This window comes from Symphalangus syndactylus, chromosome 2, assembly GCF_028878055.3.
Source record: "Symphalangus syndactylus isolate Jambi chromosome 2, NHGRI_mSymSyn1-v2.1_pri, whole genome shotgun sequence".
NCBI classification, from domain to species: Eukaryota; Metazoa; Chordata; class Mammalia; order Primates; family Hylobatidae; genus Symphalangus; species Symphalangus syndactylus.
Window position 1 is genome coordinate 37,868,154 of NC_072424.2, and position 14,848 is coordinate 37,883,001.

Consider the following 14,848-nt stretch of genomic DNA (forward strand, 5'->3'; position numbering starts at 1 on the left):
AGAATACCTAGCAGGTCAGAGAGCTTCCCAGCTGGGCAAAGGATGGCTCATGCTGAGGGCCACTCGGTCATGGGCTATGTCCTGGCCCAGCTAACCCAGCTAAGGTCGTCACTCCTGAAAGCCCAGTCCAGGTCTCCAACACTTCCAGAACTCAACCTCTGACTCCCTAGTCAAAGATCTAGGCTGGAAACAGTTGTACCAGTACAGCCCCTTAGGGAGAGGCTGGGAAAGCTGACAGGGCTCTCCTAAGCCCCCAGGTGGAGGATGGGTGGCCACTGAGCCCAGCTCAGACTCAAATGCAGCCACACTCAGACCCGCTCCCAGGCAGAACCAGGGCCCAGTCCTAGAGCGGGCTGTGCCTGTTCCCTGCCTTTGCCGCTGGCTCTGCAGCCCTGCTGCCGGGTCCCCAGGCCACCTCCACTTGCTTCGCTCTGCAGGTAACGCCTCAGTGTCTCCCAATCCCCACCGAGACCCTTCTCAATCATCCTGTCTCCCAAGGAACAAACGGCACATTGGCTTTAGTGTCTCCAGAATAATTAGGTGAATTTTAATAACACCTCAATGCGTGTCTCTCCCACTTGGGCAGTCTCCTGGCCTGGAAACCCTTCTGCAGTGGCATGCGCCTTCCACAGCCTGGAGCTCTGCGGCCTTCCCTGGACTCCACCTCCCCTTGCAAACTAACTGGCCCTGCTGCTCTTCATCTGTAGGGGCTCCTGGCCATGGCGCCCCTAGCTCTGCATTTGATTGTGGGCCAAGCCTGATCCTACCTGGCCTTGAAATCAAGCCTTGGTGTCAGTGACTTCTCTGGGAAGCAGGAGGAAGGCTGGAATAATTATACTCATCTCAAACTCCACAGAGCTGGGTGCCATGCCCTCAAGCCCAAAGCCATGGTCACCCATGCTGCCTGGAAGGAGTGGTAAGCGGGTCCCCCAGGAATCTTGGAGACACAAGTGTGGAGGCTGGACACTGGGTACCCATGCTCCACTCTCACCAGCCTGGCTTATTTGCCCTCTGCAGATGTCCTAACAAGAGGCTCATGATTCTGGGCAACTTGGGAGAGGGAAGAGAAACAGACAGAGGGAGAGGTGAAGGACAGGAGGAAGAACTGGCAACAGCCCCTCCTAGCATCAGCTTTTCCAGGTTGAAGCCCACAGACGCCCTGACCCCAGTTTTTTTCTCCCCACATCTGCACACCCCTGTTCAAGAAGCACTCTGGTTTTAGAAGCCTCGTTCTCTCTGTAGATATCATGGCGGGGGACCTGCTCATCACACTGGGCCTCAGATGGCATGCGCTGAGGCACCTTCCACTGAACACAGTGCCCCCGCCCTCCTGGAAGCCCCCTTACCAGTCACAACGGGGTATGTCTGCGTGCCTGACACGTTGCTGCCCAGCTCAGGGTTGGTGGAGGCAGATAGACTCGACTTGACTTCATCAAGCCCAGGGGTCAGGGCTGGGAGGGAGTACTCGTTCCCCTGAGAGGAGAGAGAAAAGTGACAGCTCTCTATTGATGCACGCACAGAGAAAGGGCTCGGTGTGCAGATGGGGAGGAGGAACAGGGGAACCTGCCCAGATGGGGTAGAAAGAGATGGTGGGGCAGAGGGGAGATGCGGCAGGGGGGCACTTGGCGGATGATGGCAAGTTTTGTGCGGGTACGAGTAGACCTGACTTGGTGAAATTGGAGGCACGGCACCCTTTACACATTTTGGGCACTTATGCCAGCACCCTTTATGTTTCTGGAGCATCTCCTGCCTAAGCACCACCGAGGGTAGGGTGTAGTAGTGGGGATACCCTTGTTGAGAGGCATGGGATGTCTAGGAGCCTTGGGGAGGAGGGGGGAACCATGACATGACTGGCAGAGCCAGTAGCTGGGGGAAGGGCCTAGTTGGGGCCTTCAGCCTGGCACTGCTGGCTGATCGGGTATGGGTGCCCCTTTTTTAAAAACAAACAATGACAGCCCCATGGGCCCCTCGCTCTCTGCCTGTGCACTGGGGTATGAAATTGGGGAGAGGGAGAGTCCACATGGCTAACAGAAGGGTAGGAGGGGGCCAGTCATTGACTCTGAAAGGGTGTCCTGCCCGAAACACTCGAGTAATGGCCTTTTTATTGCAGCCACGGCCAAGCCAGACCCCAGAGCTGGGCAGACCAGGAGCCTGCACAAAGCAGGAAAAGTTGCTCTGATTAATATTACGTTAAATTAAAACTGATTTTCTGCTCTTTCGGGTCTGTTTTTTTCCCTTCCACTTCCTGGCCCCCCCAGAGTACCCCCTCCCCTCCATGGCTGGACGGGATTGCCTCGTCATTTCCAATTCCTTCTCGTATTGATCTTCCTGTAGAAATCAGTTTTGTAATTAGCTGCAAATTAGGCCTTCTACTGGGGGTGAAGCTGCCCCCTGATTTATCACCAGAGTAATTCGCTGTGATCGGAGAGAAATTAAAATGAACTCAATTAGGCTTCGGATTTGCTTTATGGGCCCTGCTCCGAGTTTCAGGGGGAAAAATGACTGTGCTGGTGTTTAATAGTCTAATGAAAGTAAATAAAGGTTATTCATTGTAATACAGCCGGGGACTCAGGGAGGGTGCACTGAGCCGCCCGCCTCGGCCAGCTCCTCCTTTGTTGGTTTATGGCTCAGGGCACCTTAAAAAGACTTTTGATTTTTGTTTTATGAAGACAAACAGCTTATGGGATAAAAGGACGGGCGGGGAGAAAGGCGAGTGGCTGGAAGCTGTTGGAGTCTTACAGTGGAACTGTAGCCTGCGACGCTGTGGGGCTGCACTGACGTGCATGTGTGGGTGCGTGTGTGCATGCGTGCAAGCACAGCAATGCTGTGTTCTGCTGCGACTGTGGGCCTGGCCTGGGCCGCATGTGTAGCAGGGATGGGAGTGTGCCCCTGTGTGTTAGCGGGTGTGCTGGGGGCTCCACCCAGCATATGTAGGTGGAGGCATATGCTAGGGGTATGCTGAGCTGGTGATCTGGGGGCAGCACACACCCACTGGGTCCATGTGGTCGCCGGGGTTAGCTGTGAGTACCGTGGGCTGTGGGTGAGGGAGCAGGTGGGCTGTGGGGTGTGAGCACGGTACTGTGGGCTGTGGGTGAGGGGAGCAGGTGGACGGTGGAGTGTGAGCACATGCACACTAGCACATAGAAAAGTTCGGAGGTGGTTTCTGCATTGTGTGTTTTGCTGGTGTGTTGCGTGCTGTGCCCCATGCTGTGTGTCCTGGGCTGCTCAGTGTCTGCAAAAAGTGTTGGGTGTAAGTGGTAAGCTGCCAGCCTACCTAGGGTTCCATTGAATTGCTGGCTTGGGGAGCAGGAGGCAGGCACAGGCAGGCTCTCCTAACACTGGGCAAGGAGAGCTCCCCAGTCTAGCATAGACTTTCTGTAGGACCCTGACGGGGTGTGGGCAAGGGACACAGCAAGAGGATGTTCCTGAGTACTCCATACAAGAACCACAGAAAAGCGGAGCTAGAAGGGACTTGACAAATCCTACATCCAAGCCCTTCATTCTATAGATGGGGAAACTGAGGCTCTGAACAGAGATGATTTACCCAAGGCCATATTCTTGCACCCAGAACTCATTTCCAATTACTATATACAGACCATAATGATTTGTCTTAACGATACCATACTGTTTTGTGTGAGCCTGTTCACACTGCACACACACAGAACACATGTGTGTAACACATACAATGCTGGCTATGCACGTGGTGTTTGGTGAACAAGTTTTTGAGAGGCCTTGTTCTGCCGGCTCCTTTCTACTTCTGCAAGCAGAAAGCTCCCTCCTCACCTGTTCTGATTTGATGTGCTCTGATGCCTGGAAGACGTCAGGGTAGGAAGGACGCTCAAAGACCCGATCCAAAGCTTCCAGCTGCTGCTGGGTGAAGGTGTCAGCTCGCAAGTGCTTCCGCAAACTGTCCACACCACTCTGGGAATCTCCATTGGGGACTGAGCCCTCGGACACATCTGGAGAACACATGGACACTTGGGGCGTTAGCACCAGGCCAGCAGAGGCACAGGAACAGTGCAGGGCAAAGAGGTGGGCATCTGGTTCTGGGCCCTGAAGCTCTGCACCCCTATGGGACCCCTTACTCTCAGCCCCTGGGCCAGCGGGGCTGACACCAGAGGGCGGCCCCGCCTCAGAGATCTGGCTGAGGAAGCCCAGGGAAGAGAAGGACCTGAGGACCTGGTAAGAGATGGAGCGGTCACACTGCGGGGTCAGGAAGGATTAGGCAGAGGTGGAGCCAGGGGGCTCCCAGGAGCCAGCTCCCTGGGGCATGTCTCCCTGAACCACCCCCTACCCCCAAGCCAGGGCCAGCCTGGGGAAGAAAGAAGCTGGGTGTCTCAGACTGGCATTACTGAGCCTGTGGAGAATTGAACTCGGCTCCGAGATGAATTTCAGTTCCACTAATTCCAAGGGTTGAAAACCATCAAATTTCCGAGGCCGAGTGTAACCTGGAGACTGGGTGAAGTAATCAACTTCGCCCCGACGGAGGAGGGGCTCTGAGGCAGAGCTGAGGCACTCTGCTTGGGTTGGGCCAGGACTGAGGCCAGAGGGAAGCCAAGAAGAGGAAAGAGGTATCGCTAGAGCAGCAAAGCTCCCGCTTGGGCAGAGCCCACAGAAGGGCCCCTGTGGATGCCTCTATGCCCTGGCCACCTTCTCGGCCTCTGTCTCCAACCCGGACCCAGGCTCAAGCCTCCTACAGGAGCCAGTTTCTTGGTCACCTGGTTCGTCCTGCAAGTCTCCAGAGGGAGCAGAGACTTGTCACACTGGTGCCTGCTCCCCCGAGGCTACAGGCCAATCCTGTCTCCATGTCCCCTTTCCTCAGGCGTTCTCAGCCCTCCCCTATCCTTGCCTCCCAGCGTCGGTTCCCTGGAGTTTTCAAGGTGTACAGTAGGCAATGTGCCTGCTCTGTGGCCTCTCTCTGAACCAACATCTTGCAGCTCCCCAAAGTGGGGATCCCCCCAAACCCCATACCAGCTTGGTCACTCCAGGCTTCCCTCAGCCCAAGACCAGCTGAGGAGCCTTGGGCCTGGGGCCAGCCCATGCCGGAGGCCCCAGGGTGTTCCTCTGGGACTGTTATATATATCAGTTTATAGGTGATTATACAATATGATATAATCAATATTGCATTATATATAGTAACACCATACAGTATCATTCAGGAGACCATAGAAAATATTACATATTGATTAACTCAACCTGCAGCCATCCTCTCTTGCTGGCCTCCCAGACCAAGCGTGGGGTCTGCTTTCCTAATGTGACCACCCATCTTCCCTCCATATCTATTCTGGAGGGGGTGGGAAAGCAAAGAAAGTGTGTGTGTGTGTTGGGGGGGGGGATAGAGAGAGGGAGAGAGAGAAAGAGAGGGAGAGAGAGACAGAGATCAAGACCAGGACCACGTATGAAGAAGACAGGCAGAAGCAGCTTCAATGGTATTTGTTCCCATGGACACAAAACTTGGTGGTTGTGGTTTTTTCTGCATAAGGCTCTGGAATCATTTCAGTCTTATGGGATGTATGCATCAACATATGAGTTGAAAGTTGAAGTGTGGTAAATTTATTTTTCCCTTTTGTGTGAGTATTGCATGTCTATGCACTTGTACATAAATAAACATCCAGATAAACAAGGGTCTGTGTGTGTGGAAATAGAATGAGAAGCTTCCTGAAAGGATGTATGTGTCTGTGTGTGATTGCACGAGGACTGTGAGGCCACATGTCCCATTTCTCCTGTGCCTACTTCTTTTTTCAGGATGTGCCATCATCCTCATTTCACTCCCGGTATCTATTTGCATGTACTATTGTGTTTGATTCTCCCTTCCTGGAGCCCTCCTACCTTTTGGGGAAGCCGGACTCTCAGGGCTGAGGAAGGCATCAAGTATCTTCATACATGGTTATTGCAGGGGCAGAGAGGGTGTATTTGTGAGCGTGTGTTCACACATTATGTGTGTGCATGTGTGGCAGGACTCCCCTCATGCCTCTGTGTAGATTTATGTATATGCCTGTCTGTGTGTGGCTTGGCTCACTGTGTGTGTGTGTGTGTGTGTGTGTGTGTGTGTATGTGTGTGTAGAGGCTGAACTGAAGCTTTGTCCTCAGGTCACTGGCTGGAGGAGTCTCTTTGCCTTCATTTATTCAGGGGCCCTTCAGATCTTGACAAATCTGTCACTCTAAATTTGCGAGAGATTATGGTGCTCTCTCCCCGGCCCGCAGAGAGGTGATATATGATATCTGCTGCCCCTATTGATTGCCTGATCTGGTGGCAGAGGCCGGCGAAATGAACTTGAAATGAACATCATGCCTCAACTCATTGTGCGTATAATACACTACTTAATCCCACATTTTTCAGCTGCTATGGAATTCAATTGATCAATCATGTTCCACTGATAGTACTGTTTTAGGGGTTATTGCTGCTCCCTCCACCCACTGACCTTTTTATTTATTTATTTATTTATTTTTTTGTATACTCAGACCCTGATGGTAAGACAGGTTACAGAGGCAGCAAAGGAGGGGAAAGGGGAGAGAAAGGAGGCAAAGGCTAAGGAAGCCTGCTACTGGAAGAGATGGCAGTGGGAGGCGGAGAAGCAGAGGAGAGGGAAGTGGGGAGGCGAAAGGAGGTGCTAGAGGAGAAGGAAAACAAAGTGGTGTGCTGAAAGCATGCAGAGAACCCCCGCCCCCCAGAGAGGCTGGAGGAGGCTTGCGGGAACTCCTGTAGGAGAGGGAAGGCAGCAGTCATGGTGAATGGCGAAGGAGCACAGAGAAACTTATGGGGAGCAGGGAGGTGAGCTGCAGGGCTCAGGAGAGGGCAGCGGCATTACTGGTGGGGGACAGCCAGCCAGCCCTCCAAATCCACCACACATACCATAGGCTCTCACGTGCTCTTTCCAGAGGAGGGGGTGGCATCCTTCCATCAGCTAGGGAAGGAAGGGAGGAATGAAGGCAAGCAGAGAGGGCAGGAAGGGAATGAGGGAAGGAGGTTGGGAGAAGCCCTGGATCAGAAGGTCCAAGGAGGATAAGCTCAGGGAAGGAGGAAGCCCAGATGCATGGAAGGGCAGAAAGGAGGGGAAGAAAGGGAAGAAGGAGGGGAAGAAAGGGAAGAAGCCTTCCACACCAGAAGCTGGAAGCGCTGGCTGGGGTGAGGACACTTACTGCAGGAATAAAACCAGCTGGCTCTGCTTTTGCTGAAGCCTGGGTGTCCTGATACCTGGTGCCCAGGGCCTGGATGAGGGTGGCTTTGCAGGGGAAGGAGAGGAGGAGGAAAAGAAGAAGAGAGTAAAGGAGGAGGAGTCAAAAAGGAAAGAAGGAAGACAGCTGTCAGTGCTGACCACCTAGAGGGTTCTCCTGGGAAGATGGGGAGCGAGCTCAGCATGGGACTTGCCAAGGGCAAAGTCTCAGACGGGACGGGACGGCAAGGAGGAAGAAAGAGACCACTGTTAGGCCCAGCTGTTGAAGGGCTGTCTGGCAGAGCTGGGCTGGAACAGAGGTGGAAGCAGAAGCCGATCTTAATCTAGGTTTCTAGGATGTAATCTAGTGAGCAGGGAAGGAAAGCGTGTGAGTGATTAGACACCATCCATTTCCAAGAAGATCCCCTACCCAACAGCCCCTTCACCCCCATGCCCAGCAGCCAGTCAAAGAGCACCTTGTGGCAGGGACCATGACTAATGCATTTCTGCGGCGCCAGCATCAGGAATGGCCCCGAGTACTCAGACTCTCCTGGGTGGCATTCAAAGCCATACCTCTGGCAGAATGTTTTGGGACTGGCCACCTGACTGGCCTGGCACCCCAGGACACCCAGTCTCTCATCAGGTAAGCCCCACACATCCCTGGCTAGCAAAAGATGTGCTATCCCCACTGCTTGTTAGCCTCTAACAGCATCAGCTCTGACGCACAGGCCTTTCCCACTCTCAGCAACACCATCCTGCCCATCTCTGGTGCCTCTACCAATAGACAGAGAACACCGTGTTCCTGGTGAGCAGCAGAACTTAACCCCAGGGCTGCTGAGCTGCCATCCAAAGAAGGTGGCAGAGGCTGCTTGAGACTGGGGCCTGGAGAACACATCTACATTTGAACTCCCTGCACCAAGAGGGCTGGAGGCTGCTGGTCATGTGTCCTGGGCTTTCAGGAGGAATTCTGATTTCCAGTATTCTTCCCCATTCTCTGGCCACATTTTTAGACTGGGGCTGGAAAATACAGTGGCTGCGGGTTTAATAAGACCAAACAGAGCAAGGAAGGGACCCTGTGCTAGTCAGTCTCCATAGAGGGAGGGTTCAGCCTCATTCTCTGTCTGCCCCCTGCCCAGCTACCATTCTGCAGCAGCTCACAAGTATCAAGAACTCATTACATGCCATTGCTGTTATTTACAGAGCTCATTTAATCCTTCTGACAACCCTGTGAGGGAAGTACTATGATACCCATTTTAAAGATAAGGAAGCTGAAGCAAAGAGAGGTTAAGTAGCTTGTCAAAGGCCATGCAGCTAGTAAATGACAGCCAGATTTGAATCCGGGTCTGTCTGAGTACAGAGCCTGCCCTCTAAATCGTTTCACTCTGCAGCCTGGGTGCCAAACACAGTGGGCCCAGTTGAAGGCCACTTGGCTCCATCCAGGGCACAGCCTTCCTCTCAGCATCCCTTGTTCTTTGCCTGGCACCCTCCCCAGATGGAGGCTACAGCCTGTGGCACAGGTGCTGGCTGAGTGCAGACTGTGCCCAGATGATTAGGGGACATCTGGTCCAAGTTTTTCATGTTACTATAACTAGCGGGGGTGGGCAGTGACTTCTCCAAGGTCTCACAACTGGGGAATGGGACTCCCAGGACTGGGCCATTCCAGGTGCTCTGTCCACTGTGGCATGAGCACTCTCAAGGGGGTGAGCTACCACAGGTCTTTTTGGAACACGGATAGTGTGTAAATAAATTAATTCAATTAAACAAACTGCTGAGTCAAAACTTTGACATAGATTATTCTTTCGAGGATAACAAAGCTCATATTGTCTTCTTCTCTGACTGTTTCATATTTGCTTAGTATTTAACAAAAGGTCTTCACAGATCTTAGGTTATATGGGCTTCCCAACCACTCTCCAAGGTAGGTAGGGATTTTAATTCCTTTTTACTGGGGAGGAAACTGAGGCTCAGAGTAAATGAGGTGCAGGTGAAGCGAGGGCAAGTGACTGGCTCAAGGGGACATTTGCTGGGGATCCTGGCACAGGGCAGGTGCCCCGACAGCTGTGGACTAAACGGACGGACAGAGAGGCTGCCTGCCCAGCCAGAGCCCAGAGTGTGGGGCTACTGGCAGCAGGACCCTAGTCTCCAGGCAAATGAAGAGAACTCCAAAACCAAAGATCAACTTGACTGGAAGGAGAGCTGCCGGCATGGTGACAGTGGTTACTTTCCGATCACAAGCAATTTTTATTTTCTTTTCATCTAAGTTTTTCCGTATCATCCAGGCTTTGTGCAATTAGTATGTGCTACTCCTAAAATCACTATTAAAACTGTCTTTACTCCTCAACCAATAGATCTCATCTCCTCATTCATTCAGCCCTATGCTCACTCCTCATCTATTCCTGGGTGGCCCTGGAGCTGGGCCCTATCTCACACCTCTCACCCCAGGTCAGGGCCCTGGCACTGGCCAGTCATGAATGGAGTTGTCCAGTGGGGTCTCAGCAGCTTGGGGAGGGGGACACCCCCTGAACACTGTCTTGGGAACAGGGTTGGGGCAGAAGGGTCACTGCAAGGGACAAGAGACAATTGGGGGTGGTGGTGATAGATAAAGTGAACTAATGGGCCAGGCATAGTGGCTTATGCCTGTAATCTCAACATTTTGGGAGGCTGAGGCTGGAGGATTGCTTGTGTCCAGGAGTGTGAGACCAGCCTGGGCAACATAGCGAGACCTCATCTTTACAAAAAATAAAAAATTAGCTGGGCATAGTTGTATGCACCTGTGGCTCAGCTACTCAGGAGGCTGAGGTGGGAGTATTGCTTAAGCCTGGGAGGTCAAGGCTGCAGTGAGCTAAGATAGTGCCATTGTATTCAGCCTGGACAACAGAGTGAGACCCTGTCTCAAAAAAAAAAAAAAAAAAAAAAAAGAAAAGAAAAAAGAAAAAAAAGAAAGAAAAGAAAAATAAAGAAAATGAAAATGAAATGATGCATTTCCTTGATCAGAAAGCACCAAGGCTCATCAAAGTCTACAAAATCAGGGTGGGATGAATGGGGTTGCCCATCAAATCCCAGGAAGCAAGATGAGGTATTTGAGAAGAATTTAAGTACAGCAAAGAATTACACTGACTTTGGCCGGGCGCGGTGGCTCATGCCTATAATCCCAGCACCTTGGGAGGCTTGAGGTGGGTGAACCACAAGGTCATGAATTCGAGACCAGCCTGGCCAACATGGTAAAACCCCATCTCTACTAAAACTACAAAAAATTAGCTGGGCGTAGTGGCGGGCACCTGTAATCTCAGTTACTTGGGAGGCCTGAGGCAGGAGAATCACTTGAACCCGGGAGGCGGAGGTTGCAGTGAGCTGAGATCATGCCAGCCTGGGTGACAGAGTGAGACTCTGTCTCAAAAAAAAAAAAAAAAAAAAAAAGAATTATACTAACTTCAGTTTTCTAAGCTCAAATACAAACGTCTATCTGTCTATGGAGAAAGTAACGATATTAGGGCTTTCACCTACACTCATCAACCTCTTCAAACTTTATGAGGTACTTATTATTACTCTCATTTTCTAGAAAAGGAAATAGTCTTAGAGAGGCAAAATTATTTGTTCAACACTGCACAGCTAGGAAGCAGCAGAGCCTGGATGTGAACTCAGGGATGTCAGACTCTGAAGCTCTCTCCACTCTACCACGTTTGCCTTCTCTGTCAAGGATCCATCATCATTTACTGAGCACTTACTGTGTTCTGGGCAGGCTCAAGATACTTTATACACATTATCCACAGTCTTCACAGAACACTTGCAAAAGTGATACTGTTAGTTCAATTTTACAAACGAGGAAACAGACTCAGGGAGAGTTCAAAATATGTACAAGATTGCACAGCTGGCAAGAAGCAGTCTTGGGGAAACTGAGTCTTCATCCGCAGGCACAAAATGACCTCAAAAAGTGATATGGGAAGAAAAGAGAAAAGCATGGAGGCAGGGGGAACAGTGGGTGATGGGCCTCAGGCCTCAAGGGCTGGGGGAGCAGTGGGGCTCAGGGGCCAGTTGTGCTGGGGATGGGGGCTCTGCCCGTTCTGATGGTGGCCTCTGCTCAAAGGGTGCTCTCTCTCCCTAGCTACTCCACACATTACTTCTGCCTCTGAGGGGTTCACCCCCAGGCTGCCCCCCAGTCTTCCCAGCTGCCAGTTGTTGCAGTTTCAAACTCAATTGTTCTCCTCGGTAGTGAAGCAAATGGAGTCATTAATTACCTTCTATCGGCTGGGCTGAGTTCAGAACGCGATCAATATCCCCGCTTGTCATTCAGGGCAGCTCGCCTGTGCAGCCCCAGCCCCACCCCCATGGCGGCACAGCAGGACCAGGGAGGTGGAGGTCCAACTGGGAACAGGGAGTGAGGTTTGGGAGCTGAGGAATGGGGTGGCTCCCCAGAGGTCAGGTGCTGTCCAGACTGGGAGAGGAGGGAGGATTGATGGATTCGGGCAGCGGGGGCGGGGCGGGGGGGTCAGTCACAAGGGAGAGTGGAGGAGGATAGAAAAGGAAGGAGTGTTCCGGAATGAAGAGAGAGGTAAGGGAGATAGGAGAAGGGAAGGAGGAAGAGAGGATGAGGGGGAAGTGGGATTCCGGGAGTGAGGGAGGAATAGATAGGAAAAAGGAGAGAGGAGGGAAGGGGCTCCAGAGGGCCGGGCTGGGAAAGGAGCTATGGTGACACTGCTTGTCCAGGGAGAAGGATGATATGCCCCATTGCTTCCCATCTTTAAACTGGACATTCAGTGAGTTTGGCCTGGCCACAGTTCCCAAGCCAAGCTCAAGAGGTGGGTATAAAGTGGGCCAGGTGCAGTGGCTCACTCCTGTAATCCCAGCACTTTGGGAGGCCGAGGTGGGCAGATTGCTAGAGTTCAGGAGGTCAAGACCAGCCTGGCCAACATGGTGAAACCCGTCTCTACTAAAAATACAAAAATTAGATGGGTGTGGTAGCATGTGCCTGTGGTCCAGGCTACTTGGGAGGCTGAGATTGGAGGACCACTTGAACCCTGGGGGTGGAGGCTGCAGTGAGCTGAGATCATGCCACTGCACTCCAGCCTGGGAGACACAGTGAGACCCTGTCCAAAAAAAAAAAAAAAAAAAGAGGTGGACATGAAGAAGGCTTTGGAAATCTGGCCCAAACCTTGGCTCGGGGCAAGACCAGGTTCTGCCCAGCCTTCTAGCCCTGGGAAACTACCTGCTGTACTTGACCAAGCCCAGCTTCTAAACACTCAGTTAGTTCATGAACGGGGAGAGGCTGGGGTGGCTGTGGGCCTGCCTGACCTCAGGCTTGCTATGCCCATTCACATCTACCAGCCTCTAGGGACACTAACTGTACTAGTGACCCTAACACAATGCTGGACCAGAAGTAACATCTCCTGGGTTGAAATCCTAGTTTTGTTGCTCACTTGCTATAAATCTCCTGAGCTTTTCTGGATTGAGTTTCCTCAGACATATACAAGAGGGCTGTTAGCTCCTCCCTCACCATTAATTTCTCCTTTCTCTGCATTCTAACAGCCATCTATCCAAACCTCTATTGTAGAAATAGTACTAATAATAACTAAAACAGATCCAGTTTCTACTTGGATACCAGACACTATGCTTAACATGCATGCACTGATTTAATCCTTACAATAACAGCAACTAACATTTATTAAGTGCTTAGTATATATCAGGCACTCCTCTGTAATCTTACATATATTAACTCACTTAATTTTCACAAGAACTTAAACATTATTGTCCCCATTTTGTAGATGGGGAAATGAAAGTGCAGAGATTAAGGAACTTTCCCAAGATTACACGCCTCACGGATGGCAGAGGAGCCAGAAGTCAACCCTGGCAACATGCCTCTAGCAGCTAAGCTCCTAACCTGGGGAAACTGAGGGATAGAGAGATTAGGTAATTTACACAGAACAACTTATGATAGCCAATAAGTGGCAGAGCCAAATTTAGAATCTCTTCATGTCACAGTTATTATTTAATGTTTGTTTTCTCCTCTGAACTGTGAATTTTGAAGGCAGGGGTCCCATAGTTTTCAACTTTATAAACTTCATATAGAGAAGGTGATCACGAATGTTGGCTGATTTGTTGAAAAGAATTCCAAAAGCAAAGATTGATCTGCTCTTAACTTGCTATGCTCAACATTTTACCTTTTAGAAGGAAAAAGAAGCAACAAAGGAGACTGCTACTCTGAATTCAGTGTCACTCACATGCTACAGCTGGAAGATATCATGAAAAGAATTTAATTGGATTCCCTCTTAGATATTTAAAATTAAGACAAAAACCAAAAGCCAGGCTCAGAGAAGTTAGGTAATTTTCCCATGTCACATAGCTGGTTGTCATAAGAATGGGAACTGAGGTTCCTAGCTCAGATCCCTTTCCACTATTGCAGGCCACTTAATTCTGACCAAGAAAGAAAAACTGATGAAAGGGAAATGATGGGGATGCAGGGAGAAAGCAAGCATGTCTAGAGTTGACAGTAGCTCAGGAAGGGGGTGGTGGGCAGAATCTGAATTGAAGAAAGCAAAATGCTCCATGCTGGGCGAAAGACATAGCCAGGGATTCCATGGCAAGAGATTCTAAAAGAGATCATAATTCCACGAGGACGGGATGCTCTAAAAATGAAATTCTGCTTCTATAAGTTCAAATAATCAACCTGACAGCATAAAGGGAGTGGGAGTGGGGGAGGGGTGAAAAGAGAAGGACATTTAAGGAAAATCACTGTTGTTGCACACAGATAAGCTTTAAAATATGATGATCCCAGATTTTAAAAGGACATGTACATTGAACAGCGGAAGATTATGCAGCCATTAAAAAATCGTGTTTTCAAAGAATATTTAATGATATGTGAAAATGGTCCTATATTAAGTAATGTTAGCTGAAAATAGCAAGACATGAAGCTGTTTATATGGTATTGCTCAATTTTTGATTAAAAAATTATATATACACAAAAACGAAAGAGAATGGGAAAATATACCAAATTCAACAGTGGTTGTCTACTGGCGATGACACTGTGAGTGAATTTTTAAAAATTTACTATCTCTTCCAGGTATTTCCCAATGAGCATGTATTGCACCTAGGATCATAGAAGTCACTTTTTTTCCTCTTATACAGGATACATGAGAGATGGAAGGGGGGACCATAACCAACGATGGATATGAGGGTGGCATGAGCCTGTCAGGAAGACAAAAGCTCAGAACAAGCTGAGACAACAAAAAAGGGCCTTGGAGAAAGAAAGAAAAGAAAGGCAGGTTTTGGCTCAGTCCTAGGGAAGAGGATGTAATATTGAGAGAGAAGGCAGAACTTCTCAACCCTTAGCTTGCTTTTGTCTTCTCCAAAGGAAAGAATCTTCAAACTGAGCCCAGGAGGAGGGCACTGGTGCCCTGGTCAGGGAGGGGCCAGGCAGGTAACCTCTGGCCATTTCAATGAACTTTCCCAGGTCCAGACAGGACCCTAAAACTGCTGTTGATGATTCCTGAGATGTCACAAAGAAAGGATGAGGCGGTGACAAGCCCAATCAATGCCATCCTGCCTGTCAGAGAAGGGGGAAGAGGTACACATATGCAAATGACACTCAAAATCATAAACTCAGGATCAGGCTCTGGAAATCCTTTAAAAGAAATTATCATACAGTTAATTTACGGGCAACAGGAAAGAAAATGGTGACACCCCAGAGCTTGCACGCACGCACT

General features: G+C 50.4%; 1 protein-coding gene across 5 annotated transcripts in view; it reads right to left on the reverse strand.

Annotated features, from left to right (window-relative positions):
• The window catches only part of PAX2 (paired box 2), an 82,719-nt gene that overhangs the window by 17,030 nt on the left and 50,841 nt on the right, over window positions 1-14,848 (reverse strand). For all 5 annotated transcript variants that reach the window (XM_063628005.1, XM_055242954.2, XM_055242966.1 and 2 more), the window contains 2 exons: window positions 3,784-3,959; window positions 1,347-1,473 (listed from right to left, as the gene is read on the reverse strand). In XM_063628005.1, the coding sequence (XP_063484075.1) occupies window positions 1,347-1,473; window positions 3,784-3,959 (303 nt within the window). The remainder of the gene's footprint in view (window positions 1-1,346; window positions 1,474-3,783; window positions 3,960-14,848) is intronic.